The sequence below is a fragment of the Anarrhichthys ocellatus genome, unplaced genomic scaffold (genome assembly GCF_004355925.1).
Source record: "Anarrhichthys ocellatus isolate YVR2014 unplaced genomic scaffold, GSC_Weel_1.0 scaffold82, whole genome shotgun sequence".
Classification (NCBI taxonomy): Eukaryota; Metazoa; Chordata; class Actinopteri; order Perciformes; family Anarhichadidae; genus Anarrhichthys; species Anarrhichthys ocellatus.
This window is the reverse complement of record NW_022280112.1, coordinates 420516-441537: the sequence shown is the minus strand read 5'-3', so window position 1 is coordinate 441537 and position 21022 is coordinate 420516. Positions and strand designations below refer to the sequence as shown.

General features: G+C 43.7%; 1 protein-coding gene across 10 annotated transcripts in view; it reads right to left on the bottom strand.

Annotated features, from left to right (window-relative positions):
• Positions 1 to 20766, bottom strand: part of astn1 (astrotactin 1) — a 366216-nt gene extending 345450 nt beyond the window's left edge. For 5 of the 10 annotated variants that reach the window (XM_031874554.1, XM_031874556.1, XM_031874557.1 and 2 more), the window contains exon 1: positions 20263 to 20765. In XM_031874554.1, coding sequence (XP_031730414.1) covers positions 20263 to 20563 — 301 coding nt within the window. In that variant the 5' untranslated portion in view covers positions 20564 to 20765. Of the gene's footprint in view, positions 1 to 20262 lie in introns of all 10 variants that reach the window. The other 5 variants (XM_031874553.1, XM_031874560.1, XM_031874561.1 and 2 more) reach the window with 2 other exon arrangements.
• Between the last annotated feature and the right edge of the window lie 256 nt (positions 20767 to 21022).

Genomic DNA, 21022 nt, shown 5'->3' with positions numbered 1-21022 from the left:
GTGTTGAAACCGGCAGCAATAGTTACATTGTGGTGCATTCAAGCTCCATTCAGTAAACATTAGTGTTGGACAMWARTACATTACATATTCCTCACACTAATTCTAAGCAACTTATATCATCATTAGAATGTTTTGTTATGCAAATCAACACTATAGAGGACATTAAACAAAGTAAAAGAAAATAGTTGATGATAATAAATGATTGAGTTCTCTGGCTATATGCCGATTAGAAATGGACTGAAGTGAGATGAACGGAGTGAAAGCTTTACGTTATTAGATAATAACGATGTTGACAAACTGAATAATTTGCAGTTGAAATGAGGAAAAATCTCAATTTTTCGCCATGTTTGATATAGCAACACTCAGCATAGAGCAAAATCGCCATAATATCGTATCGTGACTCGGGTGTCGTGATAATAGCTTAGCGTGACTCGGGTATCGTGATAATATCGTAGTGTGACTCGGGTGTCGTGATAATAGCTTAGCGTGACTCGGGTATCCTGATATATCGTAGCGTGACTCGGGTATCCTGATATATCGTAGCGTGACTTGGGTATCCTGATAATATCTTATCGTGGGAACCCCTAATATGAACGGTTTACACTGGAAATATTTTCTTCCAACGAAATTAAATATAGATTTCCGGACTCCATCCAGTGCAAAGCGAGGGATTTGAGAGTTTTTACAGGCGACAAAGAAGCACACAAAGTACTGTAATTCAGAGTAGGAGTTCCGCTTCATAAACAATCGCATGAGTTTGTTCGAGCACACTTCCATCCGCCCTGTTTCTCTGCTGTCTATCTTTGCAGGATTGCCTCATTGGACGATGATGATTAATATTACACACTGGCTGTTGCGACCAGAGAAGGTGGTGAAAAAGGTGGCTGGTGCAAATTTGCCCGTTGCGAAAGGAAAGGATGCCCACTTACGGTCAGCACAGCGAAGGCCCTGTGGAGAATAAGAGAGGGAAAAAAGGACACTCTGGAGGTGTGCAGAAAGCATGAGAAGAGCTAGGATGAAATAGAAATGTGCCCGGGCTTCACCACGAAGTCTGTTACTTATTTTTTACCAACAAAATTCCCAGCGTGTGGGAGAATGAGGTGTTCTTTTCAGGGCTCCGTGTACTGTAGGCCCTTCTACTACAGCATGATTAAATATCCTGCTTCCATCATGTACTTTTAGGGACTACGGTAATTTCACTTTTCTTTTTTTTAAGGTCAGCACATTCTTGTAGTGCAAAAAATAGTGTGTGCGGTGCAACACCAGCGAAGACGACGGTGGAACACTTTGGTCGAACGGCCTATTGCACGTTTCACCTCCACACAGCTGCTTAAAGCTTCGCGTTGGTGCTCATGGGCGCGGCGGCAGTAAATAAGTGTTTTCATCGTTTGAATATCGAGAATGACTGTATCTTAAGGGTGCAACGGATCGTAAAACACACAGCCCCGATCACGCTTTTCTGCCGTCAATACCGATCGCCGATCATTGATGATCCATACTGTCAGATACAGATGGTTCTTGTTTTTTTTGTTATAGCAGCTGGTCAACGAGGCTCCAGACTTTTCTTTTTTAGACCCAAAAATCTAAAACCCATCTGATGTCAGTGCGTGAGTTAAAGCATCACAAATGAATGTCAAATCAATGTTATCCTTTTACTTTTCTATTGTCATCTAAAGTGTTTTTTGGAAAGACAAAACAACACAAAATTCTAATTATAAGAAATAAAAGATTTTTCACTGAACAGAGCCTGAATGCATCATAATGTAACTGAATGTAACTTACGTACATTGGACGTTAGCGGTGCTGCTAACGTTAAACAGATTTGTTGTTCACAGTGTAGCATTATCAGGGATCGGCGACTAGAAAGCATGAATGCCGATATCCTGATCGCATGTTTTCATCTGTAAAACTTTATTTCCCACTGTGATGGTTAAACGGTCTAATTATTTCGGAGGTGGGGCCGGTTACGGATCACGTTCCGTCAGCGGTCCGTTACACCACTAGTCTTGAGGCTGATGATATTACTGTAGAGCAAACAAAACCGAGCTTCATCAGCAGCTCCTCGGCCCCCGGACTGGCTGACAATTACTGCCACTCATCAGATCTACTGGCTCTTCTCTCGCTCTGTCCGTTCGTCTTTCCTTCCTCCATCTTTTCCTGTCCTCAGTCACCTTCCCTGTCACCTTCTCTCCTCTCTCTGTCACGTCGGCTGTCTCGCTTCCCTTTACCTGTCGCCCTCGAGGGGTTTAATCATCAGCTTAACGTCAGACCCTATTTGAGGGAACGTTCAGCGAGCTCCAGTTTCTATCACTCTTCTTTTTTTTTGCAAGTAAGCAACTTGAGAGGCGTTCTCGACGAGACGGAGGCCTCCCACGCGCCGACTGCTGGGCTCTGTTTGCATATGTTACACCCTTGATATAGTACGTGATGAACATATCTTTGAGTAAACAGACACTAAGATGAACGGCAGACAGATGTGAAGCTGATGCTTAACTTGTATTTTGAAACAACAGAGGCAGCTCTGCCATCAGTTAGCACCGGGACTGACAGGTAGAAGGAATGGGGGATAACAGGGGAGCTCAGAGGAGGAGTTGTACAGTCATTTCTCAGAGGAAGAGCTGCCTGGAAGGGAAGGAACAAATCGTCCTAATTGATAAAGCGTAATGAAAGGAGCCAGAGAAACACAGAATCTGGATAAAGGACACACTTCCATTCCTGTATCTATAATCACGGCTTGTTGGGAGATCAGTAAGCCTACAGCAGCTTAGCGGCTAGAAAAGACATTGCTTACCTGAAGTTTAAACTCATTTGGGGGTAGTGCCAACGTCATGGTACCATTTTACAACTGCTCCTTTTTATACTATTTTCTGGGTCTATTAATCTCACTAATCAGAACAGGAGGAGCTCACACACTGTTGTCAAGTGTGTGTTCCAAGCTGTCTCCTTCAGATCTTTGGCTGCACTCTTCAGAAGGACAGCAAAGTCCTCCGTGACCCCACATATCTTATTCCAGCCCTTCAAGTGGCTCCCTTCCGATAGACATTAGTGCTGTCAAGTACTAAAACAAATAGGAGAAGGGTTTGTCTACTGAACTCTTATGGCCCGCTGGGCATGGTTAATGTCTTTTGAATCAAATTCATTTTAATTCCATTTAATTCCACTGATCGATAGTTGCAAATGTTTTACGACATTTGGTAAACCCAATGTGAAACACTCCAGAGCACCGTTTGCATTGCAATATTTTATTCATGCCTCCTGTTCTTTGCAACGGTTGTTAGTATTTGATTTTTGGGAAGAGTAACTCGCAAAAAATCTATTTGCATCAGCTGCACTGATGTCCTGCAACAACACTTACATACATAATCTATTGATTTTAAAAGAAGCCTGGAAAGACTAAGAAGTTTGCAAACTTGGCCACAGTGAGACGTGATAATAACTTTCTCCTTAGAATTTACCACAATGTATTGCTGTCTTTTTAAAGTGCAGCTTGTGGCAGTGCTACTACCAGGTCCTTATTCAACTTTTGCCCGTCTCTCTCCATTTTGTAATAAATGGCCACTATTTTTTCCCACCCGCATGGTTTATAGGTGCTGAGCTCCCCAAGGGAGCAATAGCTGGCAAATTGAAAATTCATGACCATGTAAATATTTCACCAACACGGCACGGCTGGCATGCATCGCCACACTCACAGCCCCGGTTGCCGGCCTCGTGGCTCCTCTTGACATCGTGTTTGAAAAAAAAAAATGCATTCTCCCATTAATCCACACGCTTTCTAATTTCCAGATGCGACATCCCCTTTGACACGGTCGACCAGGAGACTTCATGAGACTGGACGGAATGAAACAGGCGAGGAAGAAACGCGAGACATTCAAGAGGATAGAAACGGGTGGAAGGGTGGCTTCCTGTGTAAAGTATAGAGCGCTGATACCGACTGCAGTATCTCAGTCGGTAATGGAATCATCTCTTTGGTTGTGTCTCGCCCGGTAAAATAAAGCAGAATATTCCAAACCCTGTCCGTCCGTCCGTTGCCAACTTGTCCATCGACTTTTACGAGGTAGTGCATTCACTCCATTCACACTTTAAGGCTTCACGAGGAACTTCCCGAATATTAAGTTGTTATTAAGGATAACACGACAGAAACTTGAGCACGCTTCCCTGTTTGACCAATCGGCTACGGCCTTTGATCAACAGCAAGTTCTGTATCTGATTATGTAAGAGCAAGAGCTGGTAGTTTGTAGGGGTGGGGGAAAAAAATCGATACAGCATAGTATCGCGATATTTTGCGTGGCGATATTGTATCGATACAAGGACGCCAAGTATCCATCGTTTATTATATAAATAAAAATGATTGAAGTGAGATGAACAGACTGAAAACTTTATCTTATTAGATAAAACATGTTGACACAGTTTTCCTTTGGGGACATAATTTGAAGTTAAAAAAGTAATAAATCGCAATATAGGCCTATGTTATCACAATACTCAGAATATCGCAGTATCGTGATAATATCACAGTATCGTGATAATATCGTATCGCGGGACCTCTGGTGATTCCCACCCCTAGTAGTTTAGTAGTGTATGATTGTGTGATACCCGTCATCATCTACGTCATTTAGTTGACAATTAGGCGCCAGACCCAATCAGTGCTACTATGAGGGACGATAACTTACAGTGGATCAGTCCTCTGCAAACCTGGTCTGCTAAAAAAACTCTCAGCTCAACTTCCTCTTCAGCAAAGAACGTGCCAGGTTTGACATATCAAGGCCACAGCGGAAAAGGAATGAAGGGAAATGTTCGTCTTTCACCCCTGACCCGAGATCCCATGAACATTTCTATTTGACTTTTTTGACTGTGTCTGTGCCCTACTTTGGGTTGTGACTGATTGATCTCCGAGGTTCAGACAGAGACTGACAGAACAAGGTCAGGAGATGCCACGGGGAGATTGAGATGTGCCAGTAGGTATAGCTGCAAATATCAAGCAAGTAAACAAAAATAGAGCTGAAAAATGTCAGACGACTGACATGTAATGTAGAAGTGAGACGACAGATGATCAGCAGTGTTACACTCTAGTCTCTAACAAACAGGGCTCCAGGCCGAGACCATTTAGCTGAGTTTTATTTAATTTTTTTTACATCATCATCGTATATATCATGTAAAACACCAGGAGGGACCGAGTATTTGTCTGAGGTGGCGTCCACATCTACAACGGGGCGCGGGCTTGCAATGGCGCTGATTTCACTGCGTGAATGCATTGACCCTAAATGGACCATAATGTACTAAATGAACATCATGCTGTGTAGAAGAAGACTTGAAACTAGAGATTGAGACCATAAACTCATGTTTACAATGTTTACTGAGGTAATAAATCAAGAGAGAAGTAGAGTCATTTTCTCATAGACTTCTTATCAGTGGTGGGCCGTCAGGGCCAGCAAAGCCTTCTCTGCTGGCCTAAACAGAATCACAAAGTTATAGCTATTTTATTATTTAATTTTTCATAAATACACTACATATATTGTAATTATTTTTCCCATTAGCTTATTTTCTCATTGCACAGCTACTGTCTTCCTCAGTTGCTCTGCTTCCAGTGCTTTGGTAAGTGAAGTGCGTTTGTGTTTTTACATCTGCAGTAGCGTTGCTACTGTGTAAATGTGTCTATGGTGCCGTTTTTATGATATGGTGAATATTGTTCCCTCTGATGTGAATAATATTTGAATGGTGTTCTTCAGTGTGCAGTGGAATGCGTGTTTTAGCGTCACAGAGTTGCTGGATTGATTTGTCATGCTTAAATATATGCGACTGGTTCTTGTGAGTTTGTTCTTGTCATTGTGTTAATTACATTGATTTTGACTATATGCATTGTCCGTTAATGACGAAGCATCCCCTCATGCGCATATTCGTGTATCTGCACTCTGCAGTTAGTGTATTTGTAGGTGTTGAGCTTCATTTTTACACGAAACAAATAATAACCTGGAGGGGTTAGGCGTCGGACGTTTGAATCTCTGTTTGTGCTGTTTTCTTTTACAAAGCAGGAATTCTGATCTGGAGAAATGGGGATTGAGTGGCAACTGCTTGAGCCCTGTTTGGATCAGTAGAGAACAGCTAAACGATGCGGGGAGAGTTGTAGCCTCACCAGAGTACAATGTTGTTCTGTGGTGGGCGTGTCAGGCAGCACTTGTGTCTGTTACATTGGGTGGGTTGCCAGGTTGAGCGCAGTGGCTCCACCGAAAGAACATTATATTTCCCACAATTTAAGCTTCTGCATTTTCCAAATGCACTAGTATTATTCAAACATATTGTTTGATTCGTAATGCGTACCGAACCATGAGCCTCGTACCGAACGGTTCAATACAAATATGTGTATTGTTACACCCCTAATAACTGTAGCTGTGGCATCATAATGAGGTTATTAGGAGGTGGTTCAACTGTAGTAGGAACAGCACTGAAGGCCCAGGTATTAAACACACGGCCCGCCACTGCTTCTACACAACCAGAGGAGTCGCCCCATGATGGACAGTTAATGTGTATCAACTTATGGTTATACATTTACGAACTGTCTTGAGGTTAAAGGACAAGAATAAAGCTACACATCTCTATGTTTATGTATATTTTGTCTCCGGTTTTAATTTTCAAACTAACATTATTTGTTGATGCCTTCAGTTACATTTTACATCTTGTCAGTTTCAAAGCTTCATAATATTTGCATTGAATCTAATCAACTTTAAAATAGCAAGTTATTATCAAAGCGCTGATAATTAAGCTGGTATTGGATACCAGGTAGGTATTACATACAAGAATATGATACATCTCTTATTGAGATAAATGGATTGAAAGCAGTTTCTTTTACAATTTTGCTGACTGAACTAATGATCAAACTCTGCTTGGTTATCAATGACATCAAAGTTCAGTTTGATCGAACCCTTTTTACTTTTTACTGGCAAAAAACATTCATCAGGAGAATCCAAACTGGCTGTCGTGAGTTCAATCAAACCTCAAACTAACCAGCCCTCAAAAAAAAAAGCATGTCGTACTGCTTTTGAACCGATGTCCTTCTCGTGTGCACCACCTTCCTCCCGAGGTTGAGAAGCTGACAGATCGAGGCCAGCCTGTGATGACAATAGCAAATTAAGATGTATTGCTTCTGCCTGGGTGATGAAATCAGGACATCAGAGGGGGAAACGGAGAAACAGCTCTGCCGCTCTCGCCGCAAGATCTTCCTCTGACGGAAGCTAATCCGAGCACCTCTGCAAAATCCGTCTTCCAATATTTTTTTATTCCTGAATTTACACTGTGTGTGTGTGTGCGCACGAAATGGTAAGATTCTTCAATCTTTCATTTTATTTGCTATAAGAGGTCTCGAAGGGCCGCCTGTTCATGGGTCGCCATAAATTGCGACACCTTAATCTTAAAGCGAGGGTGGAAAAATGATTTTGAGGCAGTGCCAGTGCCCGGACTGTTTGTCCAGCTCCCAGCTCCCTCCCCCCCCCCCCCACTGGCCTCTGTGAGCCTGCATACAGATGACAGTTTCTCTCTCCCTTGATCTCCACCGGTCCGACAGCATTATAAAACACATGTGGGCAGCCGTACCACCTTGTAAAAGTACATCAACAAGCTACGAGGGAGCTGGCGAAAATAATATGTAGTTGAGTCTGACTTTCTGCTTCCTGCCGTGTGCTGATTTATTGGTTTGCTTGTGTTTTTTACCCCACAAACGGACTTCCATGGTAAATCACAGTAATCTTGGATTCACTTTACCTGTCAGATCGCTAGATTTAGAAGAATAGTCAACCAAAGGAAATCTCCACGTTGTCTCTAGATCAAGTAGCTTTCTGTGTGGCTCGCTGAAGGTTCAAATATTATGTACATTCATTTAATATTTAAAATATCCAATCAAATTCACAGACATTCGAACACAAAATGATGATCTGCCATGACACGTGGTCACAAAGCACCTGGAACATCAGGGCAAAGCAAACGGGATTTTGTCCCGTCGAAAGAACGCGGAATCGACCCTGGTGCAGCTGACCACAACGTCAGAAGGTGCACAGAGGGCTTCTTTTCTGGTGGCCCAGATTACGAAAATTTAGAAGCCCCACACAATTACACAAGAACGTCTACTTCCAGCTGCGGTTCAAATGTGTGAAATTATGCTTGAGACAGAGGCAGCTGATGAACTGAAAGCTGTCCCACTCTCAAATGACACCATGGAGGAAGAGAATAGACAAACTGTCGGCTGACATTCTGTCACAGCTACTGGATGGGTCGAGTTCCTGTGAGCAACTTTCTATTCAGTTGGACGAATCAAGCCATATCTAGTGCGGCTCAGTTAATTGTTTAGGTTTGCTATCCATGGGAAGGAAACACTTTGAAGGGGCTTCTGTTCTGCAGGGAAGTGCCTGGGAGGACAACATGTGAGGATATATTCTGACTCCCAGATGCTTTCATGGATGAAGCTACCGAGCTGTGGGAAATGAGTGGCCATGATAGAGGGGTTATTACACGGAGTCAAGGGCACTGCAGTCACGTTTGTTTGGACGACTTTGTAGGGAGATGGATGCCGGGCAGGACGCAGCGCTCCATCACTCTGAGGTGCGATGGCTCTCCCGTTGTAAAGTTTTGCAGAGGGTGTTTGAGCCACTCAGTGAGATAGTCAGACCATAGACTGTATACCAAGTGGACGCAGCAGTCGTGACGTCACCCATTGGTTTGTGGACTGGGGTTTTGATGCCTTGAGTTTTGCCATTTCGGCCATCGCCATCTTGGATTTTGACAGTCACCATCTTGACTTCCGGTGCCATCTTCTTGTTCGCAGCCAGTGAAAGGTAGTGACCATATTTGGACTAAGGAGGAGTGACGTAGAGACGCCGTATACGTCTCTCTTAGCAACCTGTCAATCACTGTGTAGCCCCGCCCTAAAGCATACCCTGCTTCATGGTCTATTTGACTCTAAATGGACCATAATTTACTAAATGAACATCATGCTGTATTGAAGAAGACTTGAAACTAGAGATTGAGACCATAAACTCATGTTTACAATGTTTACTGAGGTAATAAATCAAGAGTGAAGTAGAGTCATCTTCTCATAGACTTCTATACAACCAGAGGAGTCGCCCCCTGATGGTCATTAGAGAGAATGCAGGTTTAAGGCTCTTCCACATTGGCTTCATTTTTCATAACCAAAGGTTGCATCCTGTTTAAGAACTGACGAAGGAGCACAAACTTGACATGGCAGCTTTTGTTTTCCAACCTTTAGTGTGTAGCCAAATTGGCTTATATTTTGCCAATGTAGTCAACTCGCTAAACCTCTATCCAAGAAGTCAGCAACAAAATCTCCGCCTTCATGGAGAAAACAAAGCTATGGAGAAGGATACAAGATGGAGTAACAGACATGTTCCACCACCAACTCTCACCTCAATGCACTGAGCGAGCTCTTCAGACCATACTCGTCCGATGTGAACACCGATGCCTGGGACTAGATCCAGAGAAGTGGCCTCACTGCTAGTCCTTTGACAGGACTTTGGACCCATGAGTATCCCAAACTCAGTGCTGAGGCCACGAGGACATCGCTCCCCTTTCCTACCACTTACCTCTGTGAGTCATCACTCTCCACGATGACAGCGATGAAGCCTAAGTGAAGGGCTCGTTTGCATGCGGAGAACGATCTGAGAGGCTGCCTGTAATCCATCACTCCGAGAACGGAGAAACTTTGTAGTGAGAGACGGGCTCACCCCTCTCATTCATTTAGGTGAGCTCATCAGAGTAGTTGTGAATTGTGTGAGATAACAATGTGATGGAGCCTAATTCAAATATTCCAATACATTTCTGAAGTAATCATCGCTACGATTTGTTCTGTACCACTGCGATGACAACTGAGCTCCAAAGATGTAAATAAGCCACAAAAAGGTCCTTGTTTTAAAGGTGAAGCAGTTCTTTTGTAAATGATTTATTCGGACTATGCTGGCCATTTTCTGAGAGTGAAATATAAATTATGTCAAGTTCAGTCCATATGCAATTTGAATGAGATGACCCTCTGTTAAAGGTGTATAGGTGGTATTAGCATTATTCAAGCTGAAATGTGTTTCTGTTTATCACTGTGAAGAGTTTTTTTTTATGAAAATAGTCCCAATGGCATCAAGTACAAATACTGGTGAGCATGTGCTAAAGCGGTGTTATGTGTTATGGGGCTCTTTGGAAAGTGTAAGGGATCCCTGATCCCACAACGTTTGAGAGCCCTTGTTTGAAGCAAACAATGAGTGAATTATTGAACAGCATTTGTATAGTAACAGATTTATGATGACTATGAACACTTTCCACATTTTTTCAATGTGTCTGACACATTTAATCAACACTTCATACCTCATGTTGTTTACCTGTTTTTACATTAATTAGGCTGCCACTCCAATCTGTTCCTGCCTCCTCACCTGCCAGACGCAGACAGATTTATAACTTTGGGTGCACGCTAATTAGAAAACCTATTTCAATGACGGAGTCAGATGGATTCAGTGATTTCCAGCCTGGATTTTGTTTTGATAAAATACGATTGAACTCCATCAATGACACTTATTCCTACAAAGCACTTTATTTTCAAATGTTAATGTCTAAACACAATCAACAGTAAAATAATTCTCGGTACTTGAACCTCTTTAGTATTTCTTATTACAATAATAACAATAACAGGAGAACCAAGAAGCATTGTTTGAGAAAGAATAATGATCAAAACAATAATTAAAGGCTTCTTTGGATATTCGGTTCCTCATGAATTTTTACAAATGCTTTCTGTAGCAGCACGGTTTTCTGTTGTTCCAAAGTACAGTCGACTTGATTGTGACATCACAGAGAGAGAGACTAGGAAGAGGGTGAACAGACTGAACTGCCCCTGAGCTGAACTGTATTTGATACCTGAATGTTCTTTTTATGATAATCACTACTCAGATAGCAGCAGTATGTGCAGCTTAAGGTGCCAACTGAAATGTCTTCTCCTGCTGCGGTGGAAAAAAAATATATAAAAGCGTGTTACCATGGAAACGCTTCAGGCAGCCATGCACCTTACTGTCTCTCTGTCTGTGTCTCCTGCCCACTGAGTCCTCTGTCCTCGCCTTGCACAAACACCAAAACAACCCTTGATCTCCGCTGGATGTTAATGGCTCATTTATCCTCACCATAGGCAGGAAGTGAGCATTCTGAAGCAAGGACAAGGGTGTGCAATATGACCATATTAGCTCATGAACAGTGAAAATGAAAATATCCAAATGATGCAATGAACTCCCTTTCTTTGGCCTGGACTTTCTTTCTGACTGATAGTTGGCCCTCATTAACAGGTAACTGACAGGATGAGGGCCTTGCATGCAGGGCTGCAGAGGTTGAGCTGCATAAGAAGCCGCCCAGCTGAAACAATAAAAAAAAAAAAACAAGTAACGGTGGAGATCCACCGAATCCGGCCAACAAACGAAAAGACGCGACGGAACCCCAACCGCTCTGCTTTGCTCCAGCAAGTGTGCAGGGTTTGGTTGTGGCTCGACTGATCTCAACAGGGCGGCCGGCTGGTAGCTGAACAGTGAACTCAAATGTTTCTCAAAACATTTGAGGTGAGAAGAAGAGTTTTGCGAGCCAGCTTTCACGCGATGGAAGGACTTAACTAGTATAAAGTTGAGGTTGGTTCATGATTATGCAGATTTAGATACGGCGAATGGTCAGTCAACTCGCCGCCGTCTCTCTTGCCCTCCATAGAAATGAATGGGATCCATTAACTTCACATACGTCCACCGATATGGTGCATCTACAGCATCAGTCTTCAGTGCATCAATAACTTTAGCAGCGAGGCTGTTAGACCCGAGCCAAGTTTGTTTGCTAACTGCTGATTGAAGTAAAGGGGGTTAGCAAAAAACTACAGTTCAACTTTATTCTTGGTTGTCGGTCAAACGGTTAATTATTAGCATCCCTTCTCCTTGTGCCCTCAATAATTTGGCATGAAGTTAACACAGCAGTCATAATCTAGTTTGAGTAAAAACTCAGCTCCTGGTGTTCTTCACTTTTACCAGAAGGTAATAACGGGATCAACAGGTGAACCAGCATTACAAATAGCACATGTTGTATTTGAAATGCTATGTGGTGGATGGAAGTTAAGCCCTGGTGAAATGTGGATTTCCAAAAGTGACAGAAAGATATTAGGAAAAAAGTAACGAATAAATATTGAGAGAATCTTTGAACCAACTTTAAAGTGATACACATATGAGAACAGAACTTGGTTTGATTTTTTTGTTTGTTTGTTTTAAATATGCCGTTGGGGAGACAGACCCTCCTGAATAAAAGAAACTCAAATATTGAATCCACCTAATCGATGCACACTTATTTTATCTTAGCTCAGAGAGAGTCAAACAGTCGGCCACTAACGTGTTGCTCTATCGAACAGTATTAGCTGCTCTGTTCCAACAATGTGAAGTTCAATACTGGTTTAAACCACGTCAGAGCACAAGAGCTACAAGTATGGAAAGGTTCACTAGCCACGAGGCTAATTCATGCAATGTAAAAGGCCATATGCTTCAGCTAATGGTGGTGAGTAGCATGCCTCCAAAGCAGTCAACCACGGGGAAACACTGAGTGGAGGGACCAGAGAAATGAAAGAGCTACTCGGGCTGTGTTGGTTAAAGCTGAGCAAAGCCCAAAAATAAAAATACATTTTGTTTTGAAATTTGACTGGCCGTATCTATCAGAAGACTCAGTTTGTCCACCAGCACAGCACATGAATAACTATAAACTACATTTGTATACAACTCAAATAGTCAACATGTCATTCCAGCACAATATTTGCATTTAGTATGGAAATGGAACACGAGTAATTCCACAAGAGGATGACTAATGCTGCTAACATACATTCACATCATTGCTTTGATCACATAAAAGTTTTTTTTTATGTGCATATAAATGTGTCTCCTGCTTGAGGGATTGATGGCAGCACTACAGAGGCAACACCAACCACCGTACAGATGAATGCATAGATTGTGGATGGAATGGCACCAACTGAATAATCCCAAACACCCAAAGGTAAGCGACCACGGTGGCTCTCCTAGTGCTGGAGATCACGTGCTGTCCACACTGTTGAAGAGCAGCTTCAGACCCACCAAGCCTGTGTGCTGTGGTGCTGCTACTTCAGTCACTGAGAGCAGGATGAGAGGCGCAGCAAACGTCTGAAGCAGCAGTTTATTCACGAGCCGGCTAATTAGCACTTTTAATGACCGGGCTAAAAGTCACTTCCAAGTAGCGACTGTTAAAAATCCTCAACGTGCAACTCAATTAATGAAAGAGCATTACAGAATGTGCTGACCTGTCGCCGATGTGCTGTAATCAACTGGTGACATGTGAAAGAGCAGAAAAGTCTGGACAAGTAAAGCTATTTCTTATGATTATAAAAGTTTAGATCAGAATTTTAAAAAGTGGATTTATTTTTCTCTCCAACAAGAAGTTAAAATGACTGAATCACCCGTCTTCATTGATTGTGAACACAGTCTAGACTGCAGTCAGCAGAAAGGGAAAAATAAAGAAGTGTCTGAAATGAACACTTTTTGTATTTTAGAGGCCTGGAGAGGTTAAACTATGCAATACTCCACTAGAAGACAGGGGTGGTGCAGTACAGTAGATGTCCATATGTTGGCATGTGACACATCCTGGCTGACAAAAATGCATTTCAGTCAGCACGGAAATCCAGTTAATAAATAAATTGTGTGCTCACTAAGCTCAGCAAAGTGTCTCCGACACCCAACGCGTAGGGAATACAGATTTCTCTGGAACATATTCATTATGACCAAGTATATTAGGGCAGATTTAATTGCTCGTGGGACCGCAGCCATAGTCCATTGTCTGATCTAATGCTGAACAGTAGTAACTGCTACTATTTGAGTTGTGGATCTCCTCCCATCGATTATTGATAATGAAAGACAAAAGACACATTTTAGATTTGTTTCCCCTCTGGTGCTGATTTCAGCCTGCGGCCGGGAAGCAGCTGGTCAGTGTTCAGTCAAACAGAGAGGACTCTGGAGGAGTCATGGGTACCAGTGATGGTTTTAATCAGCTGCTAGAGCCCTCCTGTACTGGACTGTGCACAAACCAGGTTTGTAATGTTTCCAGTCAGGATGCAGTCTATCGCTGCTCAGTGAAAGTTAACAAGAACCTCAGGTTTATTGCAAATAACCACAATAGATGACTATAACAAGAAAAATGATGCATTTTTGAGGGTTTACACTGACTTTAGGGCGGTTAAAATGATTCTTTGGACCGTGGTGAAAAACAACAGTTACGGGCCTTGTATACCAGCTGCTATAACAAAACAACAACAAAAAACATCTGCATCGGCAGATATGGATCATCGATGATCGGTATCGCCAGCAGAAAAACGTGATCAGGGCCATCTCTAAAAGTCATATTTGCTCCCTTTTTTTTCTGCTGATCCGATTCGTGACTCAAAACTGTCACATGATCCGCTGCACCCCTGGCCAACAACACTTCTCACTGCATACCACTGATAAAAAGGTGACACAACTTGCAGGTCTAGATGTCCCGCCATCTTTGCTGTAGTTTGAAAATGTAGAAAAATACCAGTTTTAGGAAGAACACACCAGGCTGACAGGTGAAGTCAAACACCATCCATCCATCCATCCATTTTCCACCGCTTATCCGGGGTCGGGTCGCGGTGGCAGCAGGTCAAGCAGGCCGACCCAGACCTCCCTCTCACCGGCAACATGTTCCAGCTCATTCTGGGGGATCCCGAGGCGTTCCCAGGCCAGCTGGGAGATGTAATCTCTCCAGCGTGTTCTGGGTCTTCCCCGGGGTCTCTTCCCAGTTGGACGTGCCTGGAAAACCTCCAGTGGGAGGCGTCCAGGAGGCATCCTAATTAGATGCCCGAACCACCTCAGCTGACTCCTTTCGACGCGAAGGAGTAGCGGCTCGACTCCAAGCTCCCTCCTGATGACTGAGCTCCTTACCCTATCTCTAAGGCTGAGCCCGGCCACCCTACGGAGGAAACTCATTTCGGCCGCTTGTAGCCGCGACCTTGTCCTTTCGGTCACGACCCAGAGTTCGTGACCATAGGTGAGGGTAGGAACGTAGACCGAGTGGTAAATTGAGTCAAACACCAACGAGGTTTAATGCCATTTTACCCCGGCAACAATGGAAAGCTTTCTCTGGAGTGGATCGGAATTGTACCGGCCAAATTATTGTTGCAGAAAGCAGATTTGAATGGGAGGCAGTTTAGGGCTGACTACCTTCCAAGCCTCCGGGCCCAGATGTGCAAATCACTGCCAGAGCAAACACAGCTCCGGTCCGTGCCGGAGGGCGACTTTATTACCTCACCCCCCGCACAATTTATGGCGCAACATTGAAAGGGGTAAATTCCTAATAAGGCGACCAGGCTTCTCTGACACTAACGAGTGGCTGCGGGTCCTGCAGCTAAAATTTACTGTCAGTCACAGAATATCCCCTTTTCAAATTGCTTCTAAGCTGCTTCAGAGAAGCAATTTGGCGAGAAAAATGTGAGCCACTGTAAAAGGTGGTGGTGGTGGTGGGGGGGGGTGGAATTTAAATGGCACCCAACCCACCACTCGCGCACACATTTAAAAGCAGATACACTTTAAATGATGTTACTTCAAAAGAGGTTGACGGGCTACGGAAAATAAAAGAATCTCAGCGAGCCTCATGACAAGATATCCTTTTTTTCCCCTCCTCCCAAAATGAGGCTTAACAGCTTTATGGTTCCCGCCTTCAACTAGAACATTGAGAGCATCGCTTTAAAGAAAATGTCTGATCTGTGTCTCCAAGGGCTTCAAACACTCAAATAATCACTCGGGGTTAACCGAGGATGAGCACAGTCCTGATGAGGCCTCGCTGCTGGCTGGTGGGTGGGGGGTGGGGGGGGGAACTGATTAAAGAGGTCAGGGTCCTAAGTCAAAACCTGCACAAAGTGATGCTCAGTCTCTTTCCTGTCAAACGCTCCTCATCTGTAGGACTGAAATGAGGAGTACAGTCTACTCCACTATCCATACATCTTCTCCATACTGTATGTTACAAACACTGGCATTTGTCCCGACTGTAACAAAAAGCAGTGAACAGTATACTTGGTACGCTCAGCATATGGTCGGGAGATGAAGCAAATCATGCTCCACGAGTGTTCTGAGAACTTTCTGCGGATCTTTTGATACCTTCTGCCAGCTGTTACAATTGGAATGCAAAGCAGAAAAACAAAGGACAATATGTGAGTGGAGCTCCAAACAAACTACCACACGATGTGCACATGGAGGGGTTTTACAGCAGGGAAGCAGCACTTTGAGCAAATTATCTGCAGCCTCAGCCCGACAATCTACAAGAAGTTCCCAAATTCTTGAATTACGTTCTCAGCTAATCAATGATCTCAGTGATTATCTTTCATTGATGTTCCTGTTCTTCTGATCAAACTCCGTATGACATCACTAAGGTATGACATCACTAACATGTGACATCATTACCGTTACCTGACAGCTGCTCCACAAACAGACAGATGTTCTGCTTGTTGGTCACATGTTGTTTTATTGTGTTTGAGACGACCAGAGTTCTACAATGTTTTCTTCTCTCTGATCCTGATGGGAGTCTCACGCTGTACTGAGCCGGAGACAAAGACAAAGAGACAGAGAGAGGACGTTTGAGACGAGGACGTCTCAGTCCAGAACTAAGAAAGTACCGATAGCAGAACCGCTAACTCTGGACCGCAACAATACTCTGTGTATTTACTGTCTTATCGGTTTCCGTTTAGAACCGGGTATCGGGGGGGCATCCCTACTCGTATTACATCAATAGAACTACTAATGACAATTATTTTTATCAAAGCAAATATTTAAATAAATAAAAAAACAATCATGTCCTATTCATTTGAATTGCTTGTTTTCTACAAATATAGATCCCTATATACTTGACAATAACAAAGTAAAAAGATTTTTGATGGTTTACACTGATTTCTGAAATTATTGATGGGGACAGTTCCGGGACGGCGGTGAACATTATAAAAGATTATCAGATCAGTGAAAATCAGAAACGGCACTTCAGACTTTCAAAAAATTGGAATTCAGAATAGGCCAACAAAAATGCAATTGGTGCCTCTCTAACTCTGAATACACGTACCATTGTACCCCTCCTGAACACAAAATCACAGATTTTGGGTGGAATATCAAATCCAACACGACGTTGCTTAACTATCCGGAGACGTGGCAACAACTTTGATAAACACAGACCTGCGCCGTATCCAGTTAGATCCTCAAACCTAAAGACCATCTTACCTCATGAAGCTGCGAGCAGATACGGTAAAGTGCTCCAAAATCTAATCCCGTCAGCTCAAAAGGAAGCTGTCACCATTGCTGCTGACCCGGCCTACCCTTCACCGTGTGTTTACGTTGGACACACAAAATGTCCCACACAGCATGTTTGCTGCTGAAGGAACCACGTCCTGCACTGATCCCAGCAAGGCCGGGGCAGACTCAAACAGCCCCGGAGACGGCTAGCGTGAGGCGGCGACAACTGGGCAGCCAGAGAGAGCTCGGTGCCTCCACTAACGTCTTATGACAGCGCTGCTCAAACACCGGTGAAATGTAATTACTGCTCGTTAGCGATATGGACGCACAATGTTTAATTGATTTAGTGTCCTGAGAAGACGTTTACACGACGGGTGAAAGTTCTGGTTTGTGATTCAAAGAGGTTTTTGTTAGCCAGCAGAGGAAATCAAGCAACAGACAAAAGAGACAAACAATAGATAAATGAAAGGCTGCAGCTGCTCCAGTGTTCAAACTTGGGTCCGGCGATGCCGTACCTGTGTCGGGCCTCCCCGATGGGACTTTTGGTTCAAACGTTTTCCGTCCTGGAGCAGAGTGCTACGTTAAGGAAATGTCAGACAGGAATTCGGACTCTTTAATATGCAACGACGGTCCTGAGAGATCGCTTGTGCTTTTACCTCAGCTTATTTCCCTCCTCCCCGTAATGAATTAACTGCTGTCTGAACCACATGGCGTAAACACTCAATAATACTGGGTCTGGAACCTCTATAGTATAGAGTACCAAACCCAATGTGTCTGTAGCATCAAGTATCAAAAGCTTTCAGGTAAGTAAAAAAAAAATTGGCCAACCATTTCAGATTTTGTCCTGTCAGTTTTTACTTGCCCTAGACACACATTTGCAGTAATCAAATATCAAAAACAAATTGTCAAGTTGAATCCTTATTTCAGTAAAAGAATGACTGAAATGTGTGCTCGGGCTTCAACTCATCAGCTTCTTCTTTACCCGCCGCCATTTTTTCTCGAGTGCTCGATCAGTACTGAGCATGTGCAACTCTCAGCAGAGACGAGAAGGAAGCAAGATGGCTCACTCCTCAGCCACTTCCATCATCAGCTCTGGAAAAAAAATATTATTTATTTTTTAATTTTAAAACTTGCCCAATCGGGAAAGTGAGTTGATAGATTTACTAGCCGGACATGGCATTTACTTGCTCCAGGAAATTGGGCAATCCCTATTGTTGAGCCCTTGGGAACTGCATATCTTTGAGTTTTGGTCACAAAAAAAAAGCAATTTAAAGACCTCACCTTGGGATCTGAGAAACTGTAATAGCCATTTTTCACTATTTTCGGACACTTTGAAGCATACACCATTAACAGATTAATTGAAGGAAAATAAAAATTTGTTGCAGTTCGCATAATTGCATGTGTTGTTTGAGCCGGTTGGACAAAAAAAACCTGAATGCGGGTGATTTAAAGCTAAGCGGGAAATGAATTCTTCTTAGTTCTAGTAGTATTACAGTATTGAATTCGTAATACTGTATGCTGGCCGAAAACTCAAACATCCATGATTGTCATGGTGGTCTAGAGGATTAAGATGCCAGACATGTAATCAGTTCAAATCCAGTTGCACATCACCCCCTTTCCTCTCAACCATCAGCCTGTTTAATGTGTGCTGATGAAGGTAAGACGAAATGATGCTGATAATTGCCTGATCTGTGATATCTGTAGGTTTTCTAAACCCTATGTGATTTTTAAAATAACCTATGTAACAATCTACTGCTTATTTCCTCAGCCACACAGTGCAAAGTGCATGCTCACATCTGCCACGAGAGAGACAACTACAGTATCTGTGTAACATGTAGGCATGAAAAGGGCATTTAAAAAAAACAGGCAACTGCTTTGAAAAGTGACAACAAAGACACATGGACAGATGAGGCGGCTCAGTACATTTACCAGCCAACACACACACACACACACACACACACACACACGTTGATCGTAGCCTTGGGGCCAGTACTCTACTAAATAACTGTACCATCAGGGCCAGGAGCCAGCAGTAATACTAAATCATCACTAAAACATCCAAAAAGACAAAGTTGACAAAACTGGGTGTACAAATGTAACATTGCAAACCCTGCAGAGCCACCCAGTGTGCCTCAGTGCTCACACGGCAGAGGGAGATCCTCCCAGCGGCTCCGAGGACATTCAGCACCATGGACAGCGGCCAGCTCACTTCTACAACGCTCTCTGCCAAACTCCCTGTTATTCAAACATAACCTCAGGCCCAGTGAGAGTGGACTTGGTTCTGTCTAAACTTGGTTAAAAGTTTGGTTCTATAAAGCCTGAAAACTAACAAGACAGCGTGAACTGTAGCGTTTCAATCAGTTACAAAACATATCGGACAATGACAGCACAGAGGGACCAACACACCTGAAGACTTAGACCGGTTGACAACAGAAACAGATACGCGGTTAAAGTTGCACTAAAGTGACAGGAGTTTGGCTGCACACCTGCTAGTGTGCTAACTAGCAGGTAGCAGCAACACATGTAGCTGACCGAGCCACGCGTGTACGCTCACGCGAGAGAGAACATAAGACACAAGGCATGAAAGGGACGCTGCTCTTAGAAATGTATCGCTGGATTAATAGTTCAATGGGGGACAAACATATATTATTTTGTTAGCATTAGGATGCTATGCGGCCTATTAGTGCAATATGAAGTGCTAAGTGTTGATTTAGCTCACCACAGCCTTATCATAACAGTCCGCTGACTAATTATGACATATGAACGCAGCCTAATGGCGTTAGTTATTAATTATGGCTGCTATATAGCCGAAAGTGTTTTTGGAAGCAGTGAACACATGGTATGGAACCAGGCCTAAGCTAACAGACAGCTGCTCCGGTGTAAAGAACAAGAGTGAGGGGGTTTAATCAGCCCAATTGGCGGCTAATGAACCGCGGACACCGTCGTGTTTTCAAGAACTCACCGAGGACGAAGAAGGGGAGCTCGGTGTTTTCCAGGTCGTCCACCACCACAACGTCCCCGGGGAAATCGTTCCTCACGGAGAACAGCAGCTTGGGCTCGGAGGCCGACGGACTGTGCATGATGCTCAGGTCGTTTTCCCGCAGAAACGGCAGCGCCGACACGGTGACGCTCTTCATCTTGCACTCGGTGTCCTGGCTCTGGTCCTCGATGCCGTGTAGACCTCGGACGTCGGGCGCGAGGACGACCAGGAGGACCAGCGCGAGCTCCAGCAGCAGCAGCGGCGGCATGTTGACGCTCGCCATCTCCGTCGCTCCGTTTTCCTTCTCTCGCCTCCTAGCTGTTTCTCTCGCAGCCCGGCTGGATGACAGAGAGAAGGCAGAGTGAGTGAGAGAGAGTGTGTGTGTGTGTGTGTGTGTGAGAGAGATACACTGTCGGGGCTCTCACGGCGTAGAAAACAAACACTCCTTGTTTCTCACATATGCTCCATCACGTGTTTTTTGTATTTTTTTTTAATATATAACACTGAACATTGACTGCGTGGTGGTCGATGGTCCTTTTACTGTAATTGATCGATAAACTGTCCAAATGGCTCTGTAATGGCCACGCATGGATTCGCAACAGGACTCGCAGAATGCCCTGTGGGTCCCAACACCAAAAAGCATCATCATTTCTAATTTAATTGTACACGCGCCCCCTCGCTGCATTTGCATATCATCTCCATGCGACACCACTGAAGCATCTTCAGCAGCTCAACCTGCCCC